General features: G+C 52.6%; 2 protein-coding genes across 3 annotated transcripts; both read left to right on the top strand.

Annotated features, from left to right (window-relative positions):
• Positions 1 to 3,443: 3,443 nt before the first annotated feature.
• LOC138752957 (amiloride-sensitive sodium channel subunit alpha-like) lies at positions 3,444 to 23,693 on the top strand. The gene is given in 15 exon segments (XM_069915557.1): positions 3,444 to 3,886; positions 3,997 to 4,195; positions 6,016 to 6,209; positions 6,445 to 6,734; positions 6,825 to 6,988; positions 7,249 to 7,347; positions 7,464 to 7,628; positions 7,780 to 7,890; positions 7,956 to 8,036; positions 8,086 to 8,203; positions 17,122 to 17,200; positions 17,388 to 17,445; positions 17,995 to 18,044; positions 18,499 to 18,574; positions 23,373 to 23,693. Coding segments are annotated over 15 exon segments (2,448 nt in total).
• A 229-nt stretch (positions 23,694 to 23,922) lies between these two features.
• On the top strand, positions 23,923 to 25,457 carry LOC138754253 (tapasin-related protein-like). Of its 2 annotated transcripts, XM_069918194.1 has the most exons (4): positions 23,923 to 24,112; positions 24,292 to 24,515; positions 24,744 to 24,965; positions 25,123 to 25,457. In XM_069918194.1, exons 2-4 carry the CDS (start codon positions 24,380 to 24,382, stop codon positions 25,374 to 25,376), a joined length of 612 nt encoding a protein of 203 aa, XP_069774295.1. In that variant the 5' UTR covers positions 23,923 to 24,112; positions 24,292 to 24,379; the 3' UTR covers positions 25,377 to 25,457. The 2 variants fall into 2 exon arrangements, with proteins under 2 accessions (XP_069774295.1, XP_069774296.1); XM_069918195.1 differs by lacking the exon at positions 23,923 to 24,112 and having other exon boundaries at positions 24,119 to 24,515.
• The last annotated feature ends 1,479 nt before the right edge of the window (positions 25,458 to 26,936 follow it).

Here is a 26,936-nt window from a genome sequence, read left to right as displayed (position 1 = left end):
CTGATGTCCAGGCAATGTCCCAGTAAATTTTTTCTGCCCTCTTTTGATCTTCTTTCTCTCTCTTTCTCTCTCCCTCTCTCTCAAACTCTTTCTCTCTCTTTCTCGCTCACTCTCACTCCACCTCTCTCCCTTCCTGCTTCCCTCTCTCTCTCTCTCTCTCTCTCTTTCTCTCCCCCCCCCCCCCCCCCCCACACCAACCTCTCCCCCACACATCAGGTCACTGAATATGCACATTCCTGCCCTAGGGCTGGGGATGTTAATTAATAGTTCAGCACAAAGAATCCAAAAGAGCTGCAAATTCTCAAGGTTAGTGGTAGATCTTGGGAGAAGAGGAGTGGAGAGAGGGGGAAGAGATGGGGGTGAGACTGGGGAGAGAGAGGGGAGAGGAGGAGAGAGGGAGAGGGGGAGGGAGAGTCTTATAGAATTTTACAGAATCCACGCTCTCTCCCCTTCTCTCTCTCTCCCCTCTCCCTCTCTCTCCCCCTCTCCTCCTCTCTCCCCCTCCCTTTTCTCCTCTCTCCCTCTCCTCTTTCTCCTCTTTCTCTTCCCCTCTCTCTCACTCTCTCCCCCTCCCCACTCTCTACTCCTCTCTCCCCTCTCTCTCCCTGTGCTCTTTCCCTCTCTCTCCCCCTCCCTCTGCCCTCTCTCTCCCCTCCCTCCCCCTCTCACCCTCTCTCACCCCCCAAAAACACCCCCCCTGTTGAAAGAAGGTAGGAAGGCTTGAACTGTCGATAGTCACCATGGACCCGAGTGGCGCGGGTCCGGGAAGTTCAGTGGTCACAAGCCCTCTGGCCCGCACCGATCCAACCCCCCACCCTGCTCTAGGCCCAGCTCCTGGCAGTGGGGAAGACCCTGTACTTGTGCCATTGAGTGCTCGTCTTCAGGCTCCTGGACCTTTCCCCCCTCCCCCACCCTGATGGTAGCTGATTTAAGAGGCCATGGCCTGGGTGGGTGGAGATGTCTTTGAAGAGAGAGTGGCATCAGGATCATGGCTGACCCCCCACCTCATGGGCCCCCAATGGTGGGCTGGGAAATTCGGGCATTTTTGTGGAAACATCCATATTGGGAACCACCTTACAACAATACTATATATACAAAAATTATTAATAGTAGTGCACAAAAAGTCAGGCAGTATTTTCAATTGCTCAGGAACCTGATGGAAGTGGTGAAGACCCTGTCCTTGTGCCGGGTCAGATCTGTTCAAGCCAACTGGTGAGAGGACCTGGATCTCGCTTACTGAGACCTTGGACTGCCCGCTGGGTGGGGGGGGGGGGGTTGGCCTCTTTGCTGACATGATCTGTGCCTGGTTCTTCTGGGGGGAGGGGACACCTGATCAATGTATCCATGGGCAGACTGGCCCCCATGTCCTCCATCCCATCCTGGTGCCACTGATTGCACATGCTGCTAATGGTTTGCCGCTGGTGGGGAGTGGGTGGGTACGGGTGGTTCTGTTTTGTGGGGCATCTAATATGAATGGATCCAACCCAGCACAAGAACAGATTCTCCCTGCTCCCATCAGTTTCCTGAACGTTTGAAGACACTGCCTTACTTTTCAGGCACTACTATTTATATATTTTTTGTATATATAGTATAGTTGTAAGATGGTTCATAATATGGATGTTTACACCAGGGCGGTGCCGCGTGAGGCCAGACACAATTCTGATGCTGTCCACAATTTCGCCGATGGCACCACCATTGTTGGCAGAATTGCAGACGACAACGAGGAAGGTGCCAGGAGGGAAGTTGATCGGCTCATGTCGGCGGCAATGAGCTGGCACTCACCATCAGCAGAAACAAGGAGGTGATGGGAGATTCTGGGAGGGAGTTGGGGGAGGGGAGATACAGCCTGGTCCTCATTGAGGCCACCTTCAAATTTCTGGTGGGGCCGATGTTTCCTAAAATCCTTCCTGGGGCCTCCCGAAGGAGCATCCAAGGAAGTTCAGTTGGTCACAGGTGGAGGACATTCTGGAGGGTTCCATCCCAGCCTGGCACAGAGGCACCAACTCTTAGGACAAGAGGCAGCACCTGAAAAAAAGAAGCCTCACCCTTCAAAGACCTCACGCCCCCCTCCCCCCCACCCAGGCCACAGCCACTTCGATCGGCTACTATCAGAGGGAGGGGCGGAAAACATACAGCAGCCCAAAGACGAGTGCTCAGTGGCACAAAGACAGAGTCTTCCTTGCGGCTGTCTGATTCCTGAATGGTCAATGAACCAAAGACAAAGCCTTACTATTTTTAACATTTTATATAGTATAAACTTTATATACTATATCATTGTAAGGTGGTTCATAATACGGATGTTTGCCATGCGAGGCTACAAAAAAAACACCGAATTTCACGACTTGTCATTGACAATAAATCCTGATTCTGATTCCATTTCTCGGAAAATCACAACCAAGAATTGGCCCTGCACTGAACCATTTTGTTTTGTCCTGCACACCTGTCCTTATCCCTCCACTCCATTTGCCGAGTTTAAATAACTCTTGAAATCAAGCCCCTTTAGCTCATCCCGCAGTCTCTGCTCTGTAAACTTGTCCCCATTCCCCCTCAACCCGTGTCCAGGTAAAGTCATAGTAAACCTTCAGGGGATAAAGTCTTGAACCTGTTGAACCTTTCCCTGTAACTCAGTCCCTGACGTTCAGGCAGCATCCCAGTAAATTTTCTCTGCCCTCTTTCAATCTTCTTTCTCTCTCTCTCAAACTCTTTCTAAATCTCACGCTTTCACAATCTATCTCTTTATTTCTCTCTTCCTTGCTCACTCTCTCCCTCCCTGCTTCTCTCTCTCTCTCTCTCTCTCTCACTCTCTCTCTCTCTCTCTCTGTGTCTCCACCCCCCACCCCCCACCTCTCCCCCACACAGGAGGCCACTGCATATGCACATTCCTGCCCTAGGGCTGGGGTGGGTTGTTAACAGGTTCAGCACAAAGAATCCAAAAGAGCTGCAGCAAATTCTCAAGGTTAGTGGTGGATCTTGGGAGAGAGGGGGAGGGAGGGGGGAGAGAGGGGAAAGAGTGGGGGTGAGATGGGGGTGAGAGGGATGGAGAGAGGAGGTGGGAGGGGGAGGGGGGAGAGAGAGGGAGAGAGAGAAGGAATGAGAGAGAGAGGAGGGGGAGAGAGGGAGAGGGGAAGAGAGAAAGGGGGAGAGGGAGAGAGAAGGGGAGAGAGGGTCTTAACAGAATTTTACAGAATCCATGCTCTCTCCCCTTCTCTCACCCCTCTCGCTCCCCCTCACCCTCTCCCTCTTTCTCCCCTCTCCCCCTCTCCCCCTCTCCTCATCTCCCTCTCTCTCCCCTCCCGCCTCTCTCCCCTTCTCTCCATCCCCCTCTCCCCTGTCTCACTCTCTTTCCTCCACCCTCTCTCTTCCCCCTCCCCCTCTTTCTCCCCTTCTCTCTCTTCCCCTCTCCTCCTCTCTCTCACCCTTATTTCCCCCTCCCCCTCTCAGTGATGTCGTCTGACCGGAAGGATGAAGGGCGCGAAGGCCTCTTCGACCTCCCTCCGTCGCCCAGGGACCTGTTGCGGGAGTTCTGCGCGACCAGTTCTGTACATGGGGCCATCCGTCTGGTTTGCTCACAGAAGAACCAGTTGAAGACGGGGCTGTGGGGAGGGGTGATCGGAATCTCCACCCTCCTGATGTCGTGGCAGATCTCACTCCTCGTGGGTGTCTACATTGAATGTCCCCTCCTCTTCTCCATGAAGATCAACGCCGAGCAACTCACGTTCCCTGCGGTGACCATCTGCGCCTTAGATCCTTACAGGTGGGACGTGGAGCAAAGCCCCATCCCAGTCACACACTCCTGGGGTGGGGACAAAGAGCGAAGCCCTGTCCTGTCACACACTCCCGGGGCGGGACACAGAGTGAAGCCACGTCCCAGTCACACCCACCTGGGGTGGGGACACAGAGCGAAGCCCCGTCTCGTCACACGCTCCCGGGGTGGGGATACAGAATGAAGCCCCATCCCCGTCACACACTCATGGGTTATTTGTACCTTCACCCCAGACCTGTCTCCGTCACGGATGAACTGGATGCCTTAGATCGTGTGGCTCGCAGTTACGTCTGCGCCCTGTCTGGATTCAACCCCTCGAGGCCCGGGTACTGCCCATCTGCCCCTCCCTCCTTGTCAGACCCCAACCTCGAGGCCGTCTTCAGGAAAATTCCACTAGTCCGGAGCAGTTCGTGGAAAGTCGGCTTCTTGTTGGTGAGAGACGGGGGACGGGGGGTGAGAGTCGGCAGGGGGAGTGAGAAAAGGCAGTGGAGGACCTTGTCAATAGCCTGGGCCTCGTAACTAGGCTGAGAACGGGATCTGTAGTCTTGGAACAGGCCTGGGGCCTTGGATCTAGGCCGAGAACAGACCTGTGGTCTTGGAACTAGCCTGAGAACTGGGATGGGTCCTTGGATCTAGGCCAGGATCATGCTGAGGCCTTGGAACTATGCTGAGAACAGGCCTGGGTCCTTGCATCTTGGCCAGGAACAGGCTTGGGGCCTTAGATCTAGGCCAGGAACAGAACTTGGGCATTGTAACTGCGCTGTGAACAGGCCTGGCGTCTTGTAACCCAACCAAAACACTCCTGGATCATGGAACTGGGCCAAGAACAGGCCTGGGGCCTTGTAACCTGACCAAAAACAAGCCTGAGTCTTGAATCAAGGCCAGGAATAGACCCTTGGTTCTGGGAACTAAGCCGAGAACTGGCCTAGGCTGAGAACTGGCCTGATCTTGGAACTAGCCTGGAGCCTAGGAACTAGACCAAGAATAGTTCTAGAGCCTTGGATCTGGGCCGAGAAAAGGCCTTGAAATTAGGCCAAGAATAGACCTGTGCCTTCCAACCTGGCCAAGAATAAGTCTGGATCTTTGGAACTGGGCCCATAATATGCCTGGGTCTTATAACTAGGCCGAGAACAGTCAGGGCCTTGGAATTAGGCCAAGAATTGTAACTCAGCCAAGAACAATCCTGAGCCTAGAATCAAGGGCAGGAACAGACCTTGGGCATATAACTAGGCCAAGAATAGTCCTGGGCCTTGGAACGAGGCCAGGAGACCCGTGGCCTGTGAACTCGTCCGAGAATGAGCCTGGGGATTTGAAACTTGGCCAAACACAAGCCTGGGACCCAGGAACTTGGCTGAGAACAGGGCCGGGGCCTTTCACCTTGCCCAAAAACAATCATGCGCTTGGAAACTAGGCCGAGAACAAGCCTTGGTCCTTGGAACTTGGCCAAGAACACACCTGGTGTCTGGGACAGGCTGAAAACAAGCCTAAGGCCTTGAAATTAGGCTGATAACTAGTCTATAGCATTGGAACAAGGCAAGGAACATGTTTGAGTTTGTAACTAGCTGTAAGAGGCCTGGAGCTTTGGAATCTTGTCTATAACAATCCTGTTGCCTGGGAACTAGGCTAAGAACAAGCTTGGGCCTTGGAACTAGGCCACAAACAGGCTTATGGCCTGTGGAATTGGTTGAGATCCAGCCTGGGCCTTTCATCTAGACCGAAGACCAGACTGGGCATCGTAACTAGGCCGAGAAATAGCCTGGGCATCATAACCAGGCCAAGAACAGGCCTGAGGCCTGGGAACTATGATAGGATAGATCTAGTCTGGGCCTTGAAACTCGACAGAGAACCAGCCTGGTTATCGTAACCAGGCCAATAACAGGCCTGAGTCCTGGGAACTAGGACAAGTAAAGGCCCAGGGCCTTTGAGATAGGTTAGATCCAGCCTGGGCCTTGGAACTGGGCTGAGAACAGGCCTGAGGCCTGGGAACTAGAACAAGTAAGGCCCAGGGCCTGTGAGATAGGGTCGAGATCCAGCCTGGACCTCGGATCGAGGCCGAGGACAAGCCTGGGAATTGTAACCAGGCCAAGTACAGGCCTGGGAGCGAGGCAGAGATCTGGCCCTAGCCAGGACCAGGCCCGGGGCCTGAGAGGCAGGCTGGGGAGGAGCCCGGGAAGCAAGGTGGAGGGACTGATGGTGGGGCAGACGCTGACATGTATTCTCTACACATCCCCCACCTCCCCACCATCCTGCAGTGCAACGGGACGGGAGGGGATTGTTTCTACAGGTGGCACGACTCAGGGATCACGGCCCTGAATGAATGGTACACCTACCACTACGTCAATGTCCTGGGATGGGCCATGGATGGGACAGGCCTCAAACAGGCCTACAGGCCTGTGGAGACCTTCGTCCACGAGTGCACGTTCAATGGAAGAGCCTGTAGTGAGAGGTGGGTAACCTGGGTGAGAGGGAGGGAGAGGGGGGTAGAGAGAGAGGAAGGGAGAGAGAGAGGAAGGGAGAGAGAGGGGGAAGAGAGAGGGAGAGAGAAGGGGAAGAGAGTTGGGGAGAGAGAGGGGGAGAGAGTTGGGGAGAGAGAAGGGAGGGGGAGAGAGGGGGGAGGAAGAGGGAGAGAGTGGGGTAGAAGTGGTGGGGAATTCACTTGTTCATCTGTTTGGCCCTGATAGGATTAACTCTGTGTTCCATGACCCTCTCTACGGAAACTGTTACACATTCAATGGAGGAACTTTGGACAAATCCTGGGCCCCTGTCATGCCTGGAAAAGGGAACGGTGAGATCTCCCCCCACCCCATCCCATCACACACTCCTGGGGTGGGGTTACAGATTGAAGCCCTGTCCCGTCACACACTCCTGGGCTGGGGTTACAGAGTGAAACCCTGTCCTGTCACACACTCCGGGGTGGGGACGCAGAGTGAAGCCCCATCCCGTCACACACTCCTGGGGTGGGGACACAGAGGTAAGCTCCGACCTGTGACACACTCTTGGGGTGGGGTCACTCACTCCCGGAGTGGGGACACAGAACCAATCTCTCTCCCTCTCTCTGCAGGCCTCTCCCTCCTCCTGAAGACATCCCGGGGCGATCGCACCCCGTTCCTCTCCACACGGGATGGAGCACGAGCCGTGATCCACGATCAGGACACCGTCCCCTTCATCGATGATGGGGCCCTCGACGTCCGCCCCGGCCTGGAGACCACTATCAATCTGCGGAAGGTGAGTCCTTCCGCTCCCCTGCAGGGTAGGAGCCTGGGCCAGCGGGTAGGCCAAAGCCTCATGGGGCTTCACCAAGGCTGTGGCATCTGAGGCCTGGTTTAGCTGTCATGTGTAGGCCTCAGGCTCTTGGGCCTTCAACAAGGCCAGAGCCGTGGCTGATTTTGCCTCTTGGCCCTGCAGCGTAGGCCGAACCCCCTCGGGCTTGGTTCTTCTGCCTCCCTGAGGCCTGGTGACAGTCCTTGGCTCTCCCTCTCTTACAGGAGGTGGTGATCCGACTCGGAGGCGAGGCCGGTGATTGCAGCCGGGACGGGAGCGAAGGCCCAGTGGTCAACCTTTACAGCGCCGGCTACACTCAGCAGGTGAGGGGGTCAGGAGGCCTAAAATTTACCCTGTCAACCCTCACATCAACACCCCCCCTCCCTGATCTCCCTTAACTTGGGCCTGTTGATTAGGCTTCAGACCTTAAGGCCTCAAGGCTTCAGTCCTGGGCCCATTTCAAAGGCCTCAGTCCCCAGCCCATTGTTCAGACAGCTTCTTCCTATCAGCCTCGTTACTGAGACCTCGATCTCATTCATTGTCCAAACCTGGGCCTGTTGCCAAGGCCATAATATCAGGCCTATTGCTAAGGCCTCAGTTTCAGGTTGGTTGTGAAGGCCTTAGTCCTGGGCCTTTTGCTAAGGCCTCAATATCACTACCCCTGTTGCTAAGGCATCGAACCTGTCCAGGGTCTGGTGCTCAGGCCTCAGTATCACTCCTGTTGCTAAGACCTCAGTCCAATGCCTGTTGCTAAGGCCTCAGCCGTGGGCCTTTTCCTAAGGATTCAAGTCTCATCAGACCTGTTGGATAGGCTTCAAGTCTCATCAGGCCTGTTCTTTATGCCTGATGCTCCATCGGGCCTGTTGGTCAGGTGTCAAGCATCCTCGGGACTGTGGCTTAGGCCTCAAGCCTCACCTGTCCTACTTCCCAGGACGAGCCTCATTGGGCCCCCTCCCTCCTAATGTATCCTCCGAGGGAAGACGAGAGGGACGCGGGTGTGGGGATGGGAAGGGTACGGGTGAACGGGTCCCTGAGTCTGAGGCCTTGTCCCCTTTTCCCAGGCCTGCCTGTGCTCCTGCTTCCAGCTGACGATGGTCTCCCGGTGTGGCTGTGCTCACTATTTCTATCCCTTGCCTCCTGGGGCCCAGTACTGCAATGACCGGCGACACAAGGCCTGGGGTGAGTCCAAAGCCTCCTGCTCTCAATGGGGAAGGTGGGAGGGACCCTGCCCAGACCACCCGAACTGACCTTGACAAAGGCCTTCATGTGCAGGACTTTTTTTAATATATTTTTTTATTTTTCACAATGTGAACCATATCAACCAAAATACATACAAACGTTTCCCTCTTAAATATACACAGTGGCATTTTCTCCCCTTTTTTCCCCCCTACCTTCCCTCCCCCCTCCAAAACCAATAAACATTCAACATATACAATACAATAAACCCATTAAACAATGTCATCACACAATGAAAATAAACAAGAAAAATGTGTCATCTACTTTTACACACTGGACCAAGTCATTTTCTCTTATCATTTTAGGGGTGGAGGTCCGAGGCAAGCCCTCTCTGTTATGCTCCATGTACGGCTCCCAAATTTGTTCAAATAATGTGACTATATTTTTAAAATTAATGTTATTTTTTCAAATGGAATACATTTATTCATTTCTATGTACCATTGCTGTATTCTCAGGCTCTCTTCTGATTTCCAAGTTGACATTATACATTTTTTTGCTACAGCTAAGGCTATCATAATAAATCTTTTTTGCGCTTTATCCAGTTTGAGGCCTAATTCCTTACTTCTTATGTTACTTAGAAGAAAGATCTCTGGATTTTTTGGTATGTTTTTTTTTGTGATTTTATTTAATACCTGATTCAGATCTTCCCAAAATATTTTCACTTTCGTACATGTCCAAATTGCATGTACTGTTGTTCCCATTTCCTTCTTACAGCAAAAACATCTATCTGATAATGTTGGATCCCATTTTTTTAACTTTTGGGGTGATATATAACCTGTGTAACCAATTAGACTGTATCATGCGTAACCTTGTGTTTATTATATTCTTCATAGTTCCAGAACATAACTTTTCCCATGTTTCATTTTTTATCTTTATGTTTAAATCTTTTTCCCACTTTTGTTTGGGCTTATAGCTTATTTCATCATTTTCCTTATCTTGCAGCTTGATGTACATCTTCGTAATAAATCTTTTAATTTTCATTGTGTCTGTAATACATATTCAAAGCTGCTTCCTTCTGGTAACCTCAGTCTGTTTCCCAATTTATCCTTTAAGTAGGCTTTCAGCTGATGATATTCAAACATTGTTCCATGAGTATTTGTATTCATTTTTGTACTTAATTTGTTCAAATGTTAATAAATTATTTCCCCCACAAAAAATTTCTATTCTTTTAATTCCTTTTCTCTCCCATTCTCTAAAGGAAAGGTTATCTATTGTAAAAGGGATTAGCTGATTTTGCATCAATAATAATTTTGGTATTTGGTAATTTGTTTTTTTTCCTTTCTAAGTGAATCTTCTTTCATATATTGAGTAAATGATGTAGTACTGGTGAGCTTTTATATTGCACCAGCTTTTCACCCTACTTATAAAGTATATGTTCTGGTACCTTCTCCCCTATTTTATCTCGCTCTATCTTAGTCCAATCTGGTTTTTCCCTTGGCTGATAAAAATCTGATAAATACCTTAATTGTGCAGCTCTATAATAATTTTTTAAGTTTGGTAACTGCAAACCACCTTGGTTGTACCTCTATGTTAATTTATCTAACACTATCCTCAGTTTACCCCCTTTCCATAAAAATTTCTTTATTATTCTCTTTAGTTCATTAAAGAATTTCTCTGTAAAGGGAATTGGTAATGATTGAAATAAGTATTGTATCCTTGGGAAGACATTAATTTTTTTTTTCACACCATAAATCACATTAGCCATGATATACACTATTTCTTTTTCACACATATACAGTGACTTTTTCTCCCCCCCCTCCCTCCTCCCAAGCCACCCCCCCCACCCCCCCTCTCATCCATTTTAGGTATACAATCTAGGTTGCATTAAGCCAGTCAGACAATGTTGTCATTCAACAAAAATACTGAGTCCATTCTTTTCTTTCCTTCTCCTTCCATCAACTTAGGTAATGTTTGTCCCCGGTAGGTTTTCGCTATTGTAATTAATGTAAGGCTCCTATACTTGTTCAAATATTTCAATATTATTTCTTAACCTATATGTTATTTTTTCTAATGGAATACATTTATTCATTTAAATTTAGTAGTTTCTTCCTTTTAATTTGGTTATGTATTCCATTAATATTTAAAGTCATATAGTTCAGCGTAGCCCTTTTATATTTTGTTTATCTTCTCTTTCCGTTTTTCCATCATTACTTTTCCTCCTTTTCCATTTCTGTTTTCTTATTTTCAACTCTTTATAAGACAACATTCCTACAACATCCAACATTTTCCTTATTCTCCTATTTCTATCTTATTTATCCCCAATCTCCCCTTCCCCTCCTGAGTTGTCCTTTATCCCTTGTCGGACAACCACATCTCCCCTCTCCATTTGGATTTGTGAATCCACTCGCAAGCGTCAACTGATTTTGCAGTGACCGCTATTTCCCCCCACCCCGCCCCCCCAGAAAAGATTTCACTTTTCATATGTCACAAAGGTCACTCTTTTAATTCCCTCCTTATTCTCTCTATTCCATTACCTTCCCTTATTAATTCTTGTCTATACTATCTATATTTTCCTCTAAGTACAGATACATTCACGTATGCACATTGTCTCTATTCACTCTTATACCTCTTTACCCGCATACATATCAATCGTGATCTTTTTACTCTCATTACCCGTCTTCATCCCTCAGTCTATTTTTGTCTTTACCCACATACATATCAATCATGATCATTTTTACTCTCATTACCCGTCTTCATCCCTCAGTCTATTTTTGTAATTGTTCTGCAAATTTTCGTGCTTCTTCTGGATCCGAGAATAGTCTGTTTTGTTGTCCTGGAATAAATATTTTCAATACCGCTGGATGCTTTAGTATAAATTTATACCCTTTCTTCCATAAAATCGCCTTTGCTGTATTGAACTCTTTTCTCTTCTTTAGGAGTTCAAAACTTATATCTGGATAAATGAAGATTTTTTGCCCTTTATACTCCAGTGGTTTGTTGCCCTCTCTTACTTTTTCCATTGTCTTCTCCAGTACCTTTTCTCTTGTAGTATATCTTAGGAATTTTACTACAATAGATCTTGGTTTTTGTTGTGGTTGTGGTTTAGAGGCCAATACTCTATGTGCCCTTTCTATTTCCATTTCTTGCTGTAGTTCTGGACATCCTAAGGTCTTAGGGATCCACTCTTTTATAAACTCCCTCATATTCTTGCCTTCTTCATCTTCCTTAAGGCCCACTATCTTTATGTTATTTCTTCTGTTATAATTTTCCATTGTATCTATTTTTTGAGCTAGTAGTTCTTGTGTCTCTTTAGTTTTTTTATTAGATTCCTCCAATTTCTTTTTTAAGTCCTCTACCTCCATTTCTGCTGCTACTGCCCGCTCTTCCATCTTGTCCATTTTCTTTCCCATTTCTGTTAAGGTCATCTCTATTTTATTCATTTTCTCTTCTGTGTTGTTTATTCTTTTTCTTAAATCATTAAATTCCTGTTTTGCCATTCTTTAAATGACTCCATGTATCCTTTAATAAGAGAAAGTACCTTCTTTATCTTGCCTTTCTTTTCTTCTTCTATTTCACTGTACTCTTCCTCTTCCTCTGGGTTGGCCATCTGTTGTTTCTTTGTTGCCCTTTCCTTCTCTTCTTTCTTGTTTCTATTGTCTTCTGTGGTCTCTTCTTGCTGCAGGTGTTCTGCAGCTGTCGTTGCCGGCTGTGGAGATCGACTCCCCAGCTGGTCCCCCCTCCCGTCGGTGTGTTTTTTTTTTCATTCGCATCGCGCATGCGCGAGGAATCGCGCATGCACGGTTGCGCACTTTTACTCGGCTCAGCGAGCCATTTTTGTAGTCCATTATTTACCGACCTGAGGGAGCGTGTTTCTCTCTCCGCAGCGGGCCTCTTCGGACAGGTAAGGCCTTCACCTTTTTCCTCCTTTGTCTTCTCTTCCTCTCTTCTTACCGTTGCTTTCGATTTTTCTTTTTTTGTCGCCATCTTCTTTCCACCTTTATACTCACTTTTCTGTAACTTTTATTTCTGTGCCTTTGTGTTTTCCTTTGTTTTTCCCGACTTTTCTGGAGAGGTCTGGAGTTCACCGTCCGGCCACTACTCCATCACGTGACTCCTCGGGAAGACATTAATTTTAATGCAATTTACCCACCCTATCAACGTTAACGGTAATTCTTTCCAATGTTCTAAGTCTTCCTGCAATTTCTTTATTAGTGGCTGATAATTTAATTTGTACAAGTGGCTTAAATTATTATCTAACCTAATACCAAGGTATCGGATTGCTTGTGTTTGCCATTTGAAGGGTGATTCTTTTTAAAATTCTGTATAATCGCATTACTCATTGGCATCACTTCACTTTTATTTGAGTTGATCTTGTACCCCGATATTTCTCCATATTCCTTCAATGTCATGTAATTATTTTATTGATATTTCTGGTTCTGTTAAGTATACTATGATGTCACCTGCAAATAAACTGATTTTATATTCCTTCTCCTTTATTTTTTTCCCTGCTCTTATCAGTTCTGCCAATGGTTCTATTGCTAAAGCGAACAGTGAGGGAGACAATGGACATCCCTGCCTAGTTGACCAACTTAATTTAAATTGGTCATTGCATATCCATTTACTGTTACCTTTGCCAATGGTCCATTATATAATGCTTTAATCCAATTAATATATTTTTCTGGTAGATTGAACCTTTCTGATACTTTGAATAAATAATTCCATTCTACCCTGTCAAAGGCTTTTTCTGCGTTTAAAGCAACAGCCACTGCTGGCTTCTTATTTCCTGGAACGGCATGAATTAGATTACTAAGTTTACAGGCATTATCCGCTGTTCGTCTTTTCTTAATAAATCCAGTTTGATCTTATTTTACTATTTGTGGTACACAATCGGCCAATCTGTTTGATAATAATTTTGCTATTATCTTATAATCTGAATTAAGTAAAGATATTCGTCTATATGATCTTGGTGTTAGTGGATCCTTCCCCATCTTTGGTATTACTGTAATTATTGCTGTCTTACATGAATCTGGCAAGTTTTGTGTTTTCTCTATCTGGTTCATTACTTCCAGGAGAGGCGGAATTAATAACTCTTTAAATGTTTTATATAATTCTATTGGGAATCCATCCTCTCCAGGCGTTTTATTGTTCGGCAGCTTTTTTTAATATATCCTGTACTTCCTCTATTTCATATGGTTTTATCAGTTTGTTTTGTTTCTCTTCTTCCAATTTCAGCAGTTCAATTTTAGCTAAAAAAAAACTCTTCTATTTTATCATCTTTCCCCTCGTTCTCAGTTTGGTATAATTGTTCATAAAATTCCTTAAAGTTCTCATTAATCTCCATTGGATTATATGTAATTTGTTTGTCCTTTTTCCTTGATGCCAATACAGTTCTTTTAGCTTGTTCTGTTTTAAGTTGCCAGGCTAATATTTTGTGTGCTTTTTCTCCTAGTTCATGATACTTTCGCTTTATTTTCATTATTTCTTCTCCACCTTATATGTTTGTAATGTTTCATTTTTTTTTGTCTGCCAATTCTCTTCTTTTTGTTATATCATCCCTTTTTGCTAGTTCCTTTTCTGTACTTACTATCTCTCTTTCCAACTGTTTTATTTCCCGATTGTAGTCCTTTTTCATTTTAGTTACATAACTTATTATCTGCCCCCTAATGAAAGCTTTCAATGCATCCCATAATATAAATTTGTCTTTCACTGATTCCATATTTATTTCAAAGTACATTTTAATTTGGCGTTCAATAAACTCTCTAAATTTCTGCCTTTTAAGTAGCATGGAGTTTAACCTCCATCTATATGTTCTTGGTGCGATGTCCTCCAGTTCTATTGCTAATAACAGGGGTGAATGATCGGATAGTAATCTAGCTTTATATTCAGTTTTCCTAACTCTTCCTTGAATATGGGACAACAAAAACATATCAATCCTTGAGTATGTTTTATGCCCACTCGAATAATATTCCTTCTCCCTTGGGTGCTGCCTCCTCAATATATCCATAAGTTTCATTTCTTGCATTGATTTAACCATAAATTTGGCTACATTATTCTTTTTGATCATCTTTTGTCCAGTTCATCCAACATTGGATCCAAATTAAGGTTAAAATCCCCTCCTATCAATATATTCCCTTGCTTTTCTACAATCTTCAAAAAAATATCTTGCAGAAACTTTTGATCCTCTTCATTAGGTGCATATATATTGATCAAATTCCAAAATTCTGAATATATCTGACACTTTATCATTACATACCTCCCTGCTGGATCTATTATTTCCTCCTCTATTTTGATTGGTACTTTTTTATTAATATAGCTACACCTCTAGGTTTTGAATATGATGCTGCTGCTACGTGTCCTACCCAGTCTCTTCTTTAATTTATTATGTTCCACCTCAGTTAGATGCGTTTCCTGCACAAATGCTATGTCTATTTTTTCTTTTTACAGGAAATTTAATAGCCTCTTTCGTTTAATTTGGTTATGTATTCCATTAATATTTATAGTCATATAATTTAACATGGCCATCTCATACCCTGTTTACACCTCATTTCCGCTTCCTCACCACCACCTTCCTTCTTTTCCCCATTTTCATTTCTGCTTTCCCTTTTTAAACTCAATGTATGACAACACATTTGAAACATAAAATACTTTAATAACTCTCACATCCAATATTCCCTTAGCCCCAAATGTCTCCCCCCCCCACCTCTCTGAGTTGCCCCTTATCCCTTGCCGGGCAACCACAACTCCCCTCTCCATTTGGATTGCGAACCCGCTCGCAAGTATTTTGCAATGACGGTTATCTCCCACCCAACCCCCCAGATGATTATTTTTTCCACAATTAACAAAGCTTACCCTCTTTTTTTCCCCCCAACTTCCTTTCTTGCCTTCTCTTTCCCTTCTTTAGTTCTTACATATAAATTACTTTTATATCTTTATATATATATTTTATCGCCATTCTTCATTCTTGTTACATCTCTTCATCTCTCCAGTCCTGCAGGCATTCTACAAATTCTCGTGCTTCCGCCAGATCCGAGAACAATCTGTTTTGCTCCCCAGGGATAAATATTTTAAGCACAGCTGGATATCTTAACATAAATTTATAACCTTTTTTCCATTGGATCGATTTTGCTGTATTGAACTCTTTTCTCTTCTTTAAATGTTCAAAACATGTCTGGGTAAAAAAATATTTTTTGACTCTTGTATTCCAATATTTATTGTCTTCTCTAATTTTATTCTATGCCCGCTCCAGTATATTTTCATGTCGTATTTCTCAAAAATTTTACTAAAACGGATCTTGGTTTTTTTATGTATCTGTGGTTTTGGAGCTAGTGTTCTGTGTGCCCTTTCTATTTCCATTCCTTCCTGCATTTCTGTCATTCCCAGGACCTTTGGGATCCATTCTTTTATAAATTCCTTCATATTTGTGCCTTCTTCATCTTCCTTTAGACCCACTATATTTATGTTGTTTCACCTACTATAGTTTTCCATCGTATCAATTTTCTGAGCTAACAACTCTTGTGACTAACTTTTTTGTCACTTTCTTCCAATTTTCTTCTTAAGTCATTCACTTCCATTTCTACAGCCGTTTCTCGTTTTTCCACATTTTCTAATCTTTTCCCTATTTCTGTTATGACCGGCTCTATTCTACTCACTTTTTCTTCTGTACTTTTCATTTCACTAAATTCTAATATCAACCATTCTTTTAATGCTCTCATTTGTTCTTGAATTTTAAAAAATCTCTATTCTATCCATCTGTTTCACTTTCTATTTCTCTGTACAGATCTTGGTCTTCTTCTTTCTCTTCTTCTGTGTCTGCACCTGTGTTTGTGTCTTCTTCTTCTCTTCCTTGTATCTGTGTCTCTTCTGACTTTCCTGATGAGTTGCTCGTCTCGCTTTGCTGAGCTTCTTCTTGCTTGGCTTTTTGCTGTTCGCGTTGTGTTTGGCCACTCCTCAGCTGAGCCCCCCTCCCGTCGGTGTTCTTCTCCTTCGTAAGCACATTGCGCACTTTTATTTGGCTCAAAGAGCCATTTTTGCAGTCCAGCGGTCGGGGGGGGGGGGGGGGGGGGTCGCGACTCTGCAGGGTTGTCACCAACCTTGGAGAACAGGCTCTCTTCTCCACAACGGCTCCCTGTTTCTTCATGCAGTTAAGGCCTTCTCCTTTCTCTTCCGGCATCTTTTCTTCTTTTTTTCCCATTGTTTTTACTTTTTCCTTCTTGGGTGCCATTTTCTTTCTTTTCTCTACAACTTTATCTTTTATTTGTTATGTTTTGTATTTCTTGAACTTTGTATTTTCTTCACTTTATTTCTTCTTTTCTGAAGAGGGCTGGTATTCCCTTGCCGGCCACTACTCCATCACGTGACTCCTCCATGTGCAGGTCAAAGCCTCTCAGGCCATTCTGTGTAGGCCAAAGCCAGTCAGGCCTGCAGAAGAGGCTTGTGAATGTAGCCTTAAACATCTCAGGCCTTCAAATGTGGCCTGGGGCCTCTCAGGATTTTACGTAGGCCAAAGTCCCTCAGACCTCTTGCCCATAAGCCAAAGCATCTGTGGACTGAACTAGGAGACTGTAGCCTCTCCTGTTTGTCACAACGGACTATATATGTAGGTTAAAGCCTCCCATGACTGTTACCTTGAAGCATAAGCCAAAACCTGTCAGATCCTTACATGCAGGCTAAAGCCCCTCAATTCTATTGCAAAAGCCTTTAGACTGGGCTGGCACAGGTATATGGGCCGGTGTAGGTCACAGGCTTCTGTGACAGTGAAGGCCACAAGTTTACGGGCCTGCGCAGGCCTCAGCCTAACAGGCTGATGCAAGCCACAGGCATTAGGGCCTCAGGCTTTCGGGCCTAGGTAGGCTGCAGGCTTACAGGCCTCTGCAGGCGTAAGCCGCAGCCTGGCACTTAGCACGAATGGTTTTTCCCGACAGGGCACTGCTATTTCCAGTTGGACGCAGAGTTCACCAGTGGCGAGCTGGGGTGTTTCAGGACTTGCCGCAGGCCTTGCCGGTGAGATTGGGCCCGGGACTAGATGAGCAGGCCTCAGACCAGAGAGGGGTGGTGGAGGAGGGAGGGAAGAGGGGCGGGTTGGGGAGAGCAAGGAGAAAAGGAAGGGAGGGAGGGGAGAGAGGGAGGAGGGAAAGGGGGGGTTAAGGGAGGGGGTTGAGGGGGAACTAACTCCGTGGCCCCTCCACAGACAAACTGAATTCACAATGTTCGCCGGCTACGGGAAGTGGCCCTCAGGAAATGCGAAGGTAGGATCCATCCTTCCTCCCCCTCAAACCTTCCCTCCTCCCCTCAATTCCCCTTCCCCTCGGTTACTTCCTCCTACCCCTCAATCCCTCCCTCCACCCCTCGATCCCCCTCTAACCCTGATCCCTTCCTCCTCTCCCTCAATCCCTCTGCCTCAATCACTCCACCCCTCACCTTTCCCCTCATACTCCCTCCTACCCCTCGATCCCTCCCTCTTCCCCTTTGATCCCTCCCTCCTCCCCTGAAGCTATGCCACCTCTCCCTCGATCTCCCTCCTACTATTGATTCCTCCCTCCTCCCCTCAATCCGTCCCTCCTCTTCCTATTTCTCCCCTCGATCCCTCCCTCTGTCCCTCCACCCTCTCGATCCCTCGCTCCTCTGCCCTCGATCCCTCCCATACCACATTTATCCCTCCCTCCTCCTTTCGATCCCTCTCTACCTCATCCCAACCTCTCTCTTTCCTCTGACCCACCTCCCCCTCCCTCCATCCTCAGTGATCCCCCTCACCCCTACCTCCACGATCATCTAATCTCTAACCTCTCCTCGTGCAGACGTGGATCCATCATGTCCTTGACCAGGAGAGGCCGCGGACATCGAAACGGTGAGTAACAAAAACCCATCTCTCCCCCCTCCCCTCTCCTCCCTCTCAACACACTCTTCCCCCCTCCCACTCTTCCCTGCTCTCTCCTGCTCCTCCTCTCCCCATTTCCCTCTCACCCCTATCTCCTCCCCTCTCACCCTCTCCCTTCTCTCTCCCTCCCACTCTCTCCCTCCCACTCTCTCCCTCCTCACTCCACCCCTCACCCCTGTCTCAACACCTCTCCCCCTCTCCTCTCTACCCCTCTCAACATGCTCTTCCCCTCACCCACCCTCCCTCCCTCTCTCTCCCCCTTTCCAGCTCTCTCCCCCTCTCCCTTTCCCTTCCCTCTCCTGCTTTCTCTCCCCCCTCCCTTTCCCTCCCCTCTCCTGCTTTCTCTCCCCACCTCCCTTTCCCTTTCCCTCCCCCCCCCCTCTCTTACCCTCTGTTAACTCTCTCCCCATTTGTTCCCAAACAGAGAAAGTTTTGCCAAATTAAACATTTATTTTGGAGAATTAAACTTCAAAACAACCAGTGAATCTCCTGCCTTCCCTGTAAGTAATTTCATGAGGGAGAGGGATGTCGGGAACGGAGGGGTTTACAAGGACAGGGAGGGGTGTCGGGGACCGGAGGGGGTGACAGAGACAGGGAGGGGTGTCGGGGACCGGAGGGGGTGACAGAGACAGGGAGGGGTGTCGGGGACCGGAGGGGGTGACAGAGACAGGGAGGGGTGTCGGGGACCGGAGGGGGTGACAGAGACAGGGAGGGGTGTCGGGGACCGGAGGGGGTGACAGAGACAGGGAGGGGTGTCGGGGACCGGAGGGGGTGACAGAGACAGGGAGGGGTGTCGGGGACCGGAGGGGGTGACAGAGACAGGGAGGGGTGTCGGGGACCGGAGGGGGTGACAGAGACAGGGAGGGGTGTCGGGGACCGGAGGGGGTGACAGAGACAGGGAGGGGTGTCGGGGACCGGAGGGGGTGACAGAGACAGGGAGGGGTGTCGGGGACCGGAGGGGGTGACAGAGACAGGGAGGGGTGTCGGGGACCGGAGGGGGTGACAGAGACAGGGAGGGGTGTCGGGGACCGGAGGGGGTGACAGAGACAGGGAGGGGTGTCGGGGACCGGAGGGGGTGACAGAGACAGGGAGGGGTGTCGGGGACCGGAGGGGGTGACAGAGACAGGGAGGGGTGTCGGGGACCGGAGGGGGTGACAGAGACAGGGAGGGGTGTCGGGGACCGGAGGGGGTGACAGAGACAGGGAGGGGTGTCGGGGACCGGAGGGGGTGACAGAGACAGGGAGGGGTGTCGGGGACCGGAGGGGGTGACAGAGACAGGGAGGGGTGTCGGGGACCGGAGGGGGTGACAGAGACAGGGAGGGGTGTCGGGGACCGGAGGGGGTGACAGAGACAGGGAGGGGTGTCGGGGACCGGAGGGGGTGACAGAGACAGGGAGGGGTGTCGGGGACCGGAGGGGGTGACAGAGACAGGGAGGGGTGTCGGGGACCGGAGGGGGGTGACAGAGACAGGGAGGGGTGTCGGGGACCGGAGGGGGGTGACAGAGACAGGGAGGGGTGTCGGGGACCGGAGGGGGTGACAGAGACAGGGAGGGGTGTCGGGGACCGGAGGGGGTGACAGAGACAGGGAGGGGTGTCGGGGACCGGAGGGGGTGACAGAGACAGGGAGGGGTGTCGGGGACCGGAGGGGGTGACAGAGACAGGGAGGGGTGTCGGGGACCGGAGGGGGTGACAGAGACAGGGAGGGGTGTCGGGGACCGGAGGGGGTGACAGAGACAGGGAGGGTCGGGGACCAGAGGGGGTGACAGAGACAGGGAGGGATGTCGGGGACCGGAGGGGGTAACAGAGACAGGGAGGGGTGTCGGGGACTGGAGGGGACGACAGAGACAGGGAGGGGTGTCGGGGACCGGAGGGGTGACAGAGACAGGGAGGGGTGTCGGGGACCGGAGGGGGTGACAGAGACCGGGAGGGGGGTCGGGGACCGGAGGGGGTGACAGAGACAGGGAGGGGTGTCGGGGTCCGAAGGGGGTGACAGAGACAGGGAGGGGTGTCGGGGAACGGAGGGGGTGACAGAGACAGGGAGGGGTGTCGGGGACCGGAGGGGGCGACAGAGACAGAGAGGGGTGTCGGGGACCAGAGGGGGTGACAGAGATAGGGAGGGGTGTCGGGGACCGGAGGGGGTAACAGAGACATGGAGGGTCAGGGACCGGAGGGGGTTACAGAGACAGGGAGGGGTGTCGGGGACCAGAGGGGGTGACAGAGACAGGGAGGGGTGTCGGGGACCGGAGGGGGTAACAGAGACAGGGAGGGTCGGGGACCAGAGGGGGTGACAGAGACAGGGAGGGGTGTCGGGGACCGGAGGGGGTGACAGAGACAGGGAGGGGTGTCGGGGACCGGAGGGGGTGACGGAGACAGGGAGGGGTGTCGGGGACCGGAGGGGGTGACAGAGACAGGGAGGGGTGTCGGGGACCGGAGGGGGTGACAGAGACAGGGAGGGGTGTCGGGGACCGGAGGGGGTGACAGAGACAGGGAGGGGTGTCGGGGACCGGAGGGGGTGACAGAGACAGGGAGGGGTGTCGGGGACCGGAGGGGGTGACAGAGACAGGGAGGGTCGGGGACCGGAGGGGGCGACAGAGACAGGGAGGGGTGTCGGGGACCGGAGGGGGCGACAGAGACAGGGAGGGGTGTCGGGGACCGGAGGGGGCGACAGAGACAGGGAGGGGTGTCGGGGACCGGAGGGGGCGACAGAGACAGGGAGGGGTGTCGGGGACCGGAGGGGGCGACAGAGACAGGGAGGGGTGTCGGGGACCGGAGGGGGCGACAGAGACAGGGAGGGGTGTCGGGGACCTGAGGGGGCGACAGAGACAGGGAGGGGTGTCGGGGACCGGAGGGGGTGACAGAGACAGGGAGGGGTGTCGGGGACCGGAGGGGGTGACAGAGACAGGGAGGGTCGGGGACCAGAGGGGGTGACAGAGACAGGGAGGGGTGTCGGGGACTGGAGGGGATGACAGAGACAGGGAGGGGTGTCGGGGACCGGAGGGGTGACAGAGACAGGGAGGGGTGTCGGGGACCAGAGGGGGTGACAGAGACCGGGAGGGGGGTCGGGGACCGGAGGGGGTGACAGAGACAGGGAGGGGTGTCGGGGACCAGAGGGGGTAACAGAGACAGGGAGGGGTGTCGGGGACCGGAGGGGGTAACAGAGACAGGGAGGGGTGTCGGGGACTGGAGGGGGTGACAGTGACAGGAAGGGGTGTCGGGGACCGGAGGGGACGACAGAGACAGGGAGGGGTGTCGGGGACCGGAGGGGGTGACAGAGACCGGGAGGGGGGTCGGGGACCGGAGGGGGTGACAGAGACAGGGAGGGGTGTCGGGGTCCGAAGGGGGTGACAGAGACAGGGAGGGGTGTCGGGGAACGGAGGGGGTGACAGAGACAGGGAGGGGTGTCGGGGACCGGAGGGGGGCGACAGAGACAGAGAGGGGTGTCGGGGACCAGAGGGGGTAACAGAGATAGGGAGGGGTGTCTGGGACCGGAGGGGGTAACAGAGACATGGAGGGTCAGGGACCGGAGGGGGTTACAGAGACAGGGAGGGGTGTCGGGGACCAGAGGGGGTGACAGAGACAGGGAGGGGTGTCGGGGACCGGAGGGGGTAACAGAGACAGGGAGGGTCGGGGACCAGAGGGGGTGACAGAGACAGGGAGGGGTGTCGGGGACCGGAGGGGGTGACAGAGACAGGGAGGGGTGTCGGGGACCGGAGGGGGTGACGGAGACAGGGAGGGGTGTCGGGGACCGGAGGGGGTGACAGAGACAGGGAGGGGTGTCGGGGACCGGAGGGGGTGACAGAGACAGGGAGGGGTGTCGGGGACCGGAGGGGGTGACAGAGACAGGGAGGGGTGTCGGGGACCGGAGGGGGTGACAGAGACAGGGAGGGGTGTCGGGGACCGGAGGGGGTGACAGAGACAGGGAGGGTCGGGGACCGGAGGGGGCGACAGAGACAGGGAGGGGTGTCGGGGACCGGAGGGGGCGACAGAGACAGGGAGGGGTGTCGGGGACCGGAGGGGGCGACAGAGACAGGGAGGGGTGTCGGGGACCGGAGGGGGCGACAGAGACAGGGAGGGGTGTCGGGGACCTGAGGGGGCGACAGAGACAGGGAGGGGTGTCGGGGACCGGAGGGGGCGACAGAGACAGGGAGGGGTGTCGGGGACCGGAGGGGGCGACAGAGACAGGGAGGGGTGTCGGGGACCGGAGGGGGCGACAGAGACAGGGAGGGGTGTCGGGGACCGGAGGGGGCGACAGAGACAGGGAGGGGTGTCGGGGACCGGAGGGGGCGACAGAGACAGGGAGGGGTGTCGGGGACCGGAGGGGGTGACAGAGACAGGGAGGGGTGTCGGGGACCGGAGGGGGTGACAGAGACAGGGAGGGTCGGGGACCAGAGGGGGTGACAGAGACAGGGAGGGGTGTCGGGGACTGGAGGGGATGACAGAGACAGGGAGGGGTGTCGGGGACCGGAGGGGTGACAGAGACAGGGAGGGGTGTCGGGGACCGGAGGGGGTGACAGAGACCGGGAGGGGGGTCGGGGACCGGAGGGGGTGACAGAGACAGGGAGGGGTGTCGGGGTCCGGAGGGGGTGACAGAGACAGGGAGGGGTGTCGGGGACCAGAGGGGGTAACAGAGACAGGGAGGGGTGTCGGGGACCGGAGGGGGTAACAGAGACAGGGAGGGGTGTCGGGGACTGGAGGGGGTGACAGTGACAGGAAGGGGTGTCGGGGACCGGAGGGGTGACAGAGACAGGGAGGGGTGTCGGGGACCGGAGGGGGTGACAGAGACCGGGAGGGGGGTCGGGGACCGGAGGGGGTGACAGAGACAGGGAGGGGTGTCGGGGTCCGGAGGGGGTGACAGAGACAGGGAGGGGTGTCGGGGACCAGAGGGGGTAACAGAGACAGGGAGGGGTGTCGGGGACCGGAGGGGGTAACAGAGACAGGGAGGGGTGTCGGGGACCAGAGGGGGTAACAGAGACAGGGAGGGGTGTCGGGGACCGGAGGGGGTAACAGAGACAGGGAGGGGTGTCGGGGACTGGAGGGGGTGACAGTGACAGGAAGGGGTGTCGGGGACCGGAGGGGATAACAGAGACAGGGAGGGGTGTCAGGGACCAGAGGGGGTAACAGAGACAGGGAGGGGTGTCGGGGACCGGAGGGGGTAACAGAGACAGGGAGGGGTGTCGGGGACTGGAGGGGATAACAGAGACAGGGAGGGGTGTCAGGGACCGGAGGCTATGACAGGCACGGGGGTGTGTCGTATACCCTCAAACCCCTTACCCTCCGTCTCCCTCCTTCCCCTCCGCAGGCCGTGGTGATGCTGTCGGCCCTCGGCGGTCAGTTGGGGCTTTGGTTCGGATCTTCCATCCTCTCCCTGCTCGAGATCATCGAGCTCCTCCTCGACCTCTCAGCCCTCCTCATGCTACGTGGCCTACGCCGCAGGCTTCACTGGCGCTGACGGGCCGATTGGCAGAAGGCACGTCCAGGAGCAGGCCAGAGGCCAAGTTTACCCACTCACTCCCTCCGTCCCGAAACTGTCCCCGTCCCTGTGTCTAACCCGGATTTGACCCATCGGGTCAGGAGTTCTGGAAGCCTGAGGCCTAGTCTGGTCACCGGGGCAAGAGAATAAATGGTGGATATGGTCTCTGTGTCTGTCATCTGTTCCTGTGTCAGGCGAAGGGAGAGGGAGGGGGAGAGAGACAGCAGAGAGCGGGAACACGGAGAGGGGGAGGGAGGGGAAGAGAGACGGCAGAGAGCGGGGACACAGGGAGAGGCAGAGACGGGTGAGAGAGGAAATGGGAGGGGCAGAGCGTGGGGGAGAGAGGGCGAGAGAAATAGGGGAGGGGCAGAGAGAGGGGAGTGAAAGGAGGAGAGTGGGAGAGAGAGGGACAGAGGGGAGAGCTTCCGCACAGAGCAGGGATGAAACGGTTAACAGGGCAGCGAGGTGATTTCCGTCTTGTCTGAAAGTGAAACCAGAGATTTTGTTGGTTCCCCCAGCAAAAAATCCGGCAATGGACGGCAGGCTCATCTCCATTTTCCTCCTAACAGGTGAGAGGGGGGCTTCACTCCGTATCCCCACCCCGGGAGTGGATGAGGGGACGGGGCTTCTTCGCTCTGCGTCTCCACCCCAGGAGTGGGTGACGGGACGGGGCTTCACTCTGTGACCCCACCCCGGGAGTGTGTGACGGGGACGGGGCACCTTTCTAACACGTTTTCCACCTTCTCAGCCAAGGGGATTTTTGGGTCGTCCCCCTGGAAGATACACAGACAGACCTCGTGGTGAATTGCTGGTACCTTGAGGAGGGTCTCGGGTCTATGGGGCAGGGGACATCGTTCTCCAGGGTGAAGTCTCTCCTGATTCTCCGAGACCGTCCTGACAAGGAGTCAGAACCCTGGAACATTCCCTGGATGGATGGGACGGACACCAGTGAACTGGTGTTCCAGGTTAAAGGTGAGGAAATACCCTCGCTCCCTCTCTCTTTGACCCCCCCCCCACCCCTCTCTCTCACCCGCTCTCTCCCTCCCCGTCTCTCCAGCTCTCGTTTTTCTCTCTCCCCTGCCCCTCTCTCTCCTTCCCCCTCTCTTCATCTCTCGTTTTCTCTCTCCACCTGCTCCCTTCTCTCTCTCTCTTTCCCCCACTCTCTCTCCGTCCATCAATCTCCCCTCTCTCTGCCTCCAGGCCCCCCGATCCCGGACCGGGAGGAGTGGTTCCACGCCGACTGCGAGGGAGAGGACCTGTCGTGTGAGATTGGGTCACTCGATGGGGGTAGAGGGGCCCTGGGGAAGGAGTTCCTCGCCTCCTTGTCTCTCCCCTCCTCGCGCCGCGGAATCACCCTCGTCCTGAAGGTCAGCGGGAATCCTGAAGACCCCGGGACAGGCCCACGCAGAGTTCCTCTAAACGGTACGGCGTGTGGGGGAGAGAGGGGTTGAGAGAGGGGGGGGTGGAATGAGGGGGTGGAGGGGGAGAGAAAGGTGGGGGAGGGGGGTAGTGTTGGGAGCAGATGGCCCCGGGGCGAGAACATCCCCAAACTCTCTCAATCCACCTCCCCTCTGCACAGTCGAGCTGCTGGTGCACACACTGACCTCCCGGGTCCGGGCCCGTCTGGGGCAGGACGTTGACCTCCACTGCGCCCACCTCGGCCTCGAGACCCACGACGAGGCCCTGACCGAGTGGAGGGTTCGACACCGGGGCTCAGGCCGGAGGCTGGCCGCGTGGAGGGGCTCAGATGAAGCCAGCCGGCGGCCAGGAGACGTGTCCCTGCGGCTGCCAAGATCTCGATCAGGGACGAGGGGACGTATGTCTGCACCGTGAAGGGCCAGAGGGGACAGGCTCAGCAGACCTGCCAACTCCAGGTGGTCGGTGAGTAGATGAGGGGGCAGGAGAGTTGGGGAGGGGGAGAGAGAGTGGGAGAGTTGAGGAACGGGGGGGGGGGGAGAGTGAGGGGAGGAAGAGGGGGAGAGAAAGATTGCATGACATTGGAACAGAAAGAGGTAGTTCTGCCCATCGAGTCTGCCCTGTTACTCCTTTTCACCTCTCAGCCCGCTCCGCGACTTCTCCCCGGCCTCATCTCGAACCTGTCGATCTCGGTCTTGCGTTCAACCCAGCGCCCAGAACTCATAACACAGAACCCACCCCCCACCCCAGGCAGGAGACATTCCTCCCGACCAAATCCGCGTCTTTCCACGTTGGAAATGTTTCAGGCAGGTTCCCCTCCCCCCTCCCCGTTTGTTCTCCTGAATTCCAAGGGAGTCCAGGACAGGGATCAAACGCTCTACGAGTGATCAACCCTTTCGTTCCAGAAAAGGCTGTGTTAGACCTCGTCCCCCGACATCAGCGCGCGTCCTGCCTTAAACGAGCAACCCAAAACTGCTCACAATGTGGCCAAACAGAGGGAGGAAGGGAGAGAGAGAAGGAGAGACAGGGCGGGAGAGGGGGATAGAGAGATGGAGAGAGGGGGTTGGGAGAGAGAGACTGAGAGAGATATAAGGCTTCTTCAGGTGAATTTTCCGCCAAGAATGCGCCTGCAGAAGTGGATTCAGACCTGTCTTTCAGGTGGCAGCGCTGGCCATCTGAAAGGGATGGCTGCACGGGTGGCGCCTCGGAGCGCACTCCGGCTCCTGTCCCTTCGGGCTGTCAGGGTTGGGGCAGCCGGTACGGGCTCTCCCCACCCTGATCCCACTGCCCGTCTCTCTCCCCACAGCCCCCTGTTGGAACCCACACTGATCCCACTACCCCGTGTCAGGGTGCTGGAGAGCGGCCGGCAAAGGCAGAGCAGTGGGATCAGTGTGGGGACCGACACGGGGCCGTGGGGGAGATATCGGGATCAGCGAGGGGACGGAAACTGGACTGTGGAGAAAGAGATTGGCAGTGGGGGGACGGGGGAGAGGGGCAGCGGGGAAAGGGGCTGTCAGGCGTTCGCCAGCTGATTGTCATCCCCTTAGCAGCCGCATTCAGGCGGCTGCATTCATGTGTAGGGAGGATCTCAGTGATCTGGCGATTATCCCTCCCGGAGGAGGGTTACAAAGGTCGCATCGCATGCACCTCCTGCACTTTGAAGTGGCTTCCCGAAAGCCGCATATGGGCAAAATATGTGGCTTTACATTGGGGTATTTTGGCCACCTGAACAGAGTCAGAGGGGGAGAGAAAAAAAAACGAGAGAGATATTTTAGGGCACATTCAGGTGGTGAAGTGAATTGATGCTTCATGAGTTCATTAACACATTCAATGTCTCTGTGCGTCTCCTCTCCCTCCCCTCCCCCCCTCCTCCCCTCCCTTCCTCCTCTCCCTCCCCCTCTTCCTCCCCTCCCCCCTCTCTCTACCCTCACCCCCTCTCTCTCTCTCTCTCCCCTCACCCCCTCTCTCACATTCTCA

This window comes from Narcine bancroftii, chromosome 2 (genome assembly GCF_036971445.1).
Source record: "Narcine bancroftii isolate sNarBan1 chromosome 2, sNarBan1.hap1, whole genome shotgun sequence".
In the NCBI taxonomy this organism is placed as follows: Eukaryota; Metazoa; Chordata; class Chondrichthyes; order Torpediniformes; family Narcinidae; genus Narcine; species Narcine bancroftii.
This window is presented reverse-complemented; position numbering and strand designations above follow the sequence as displayed.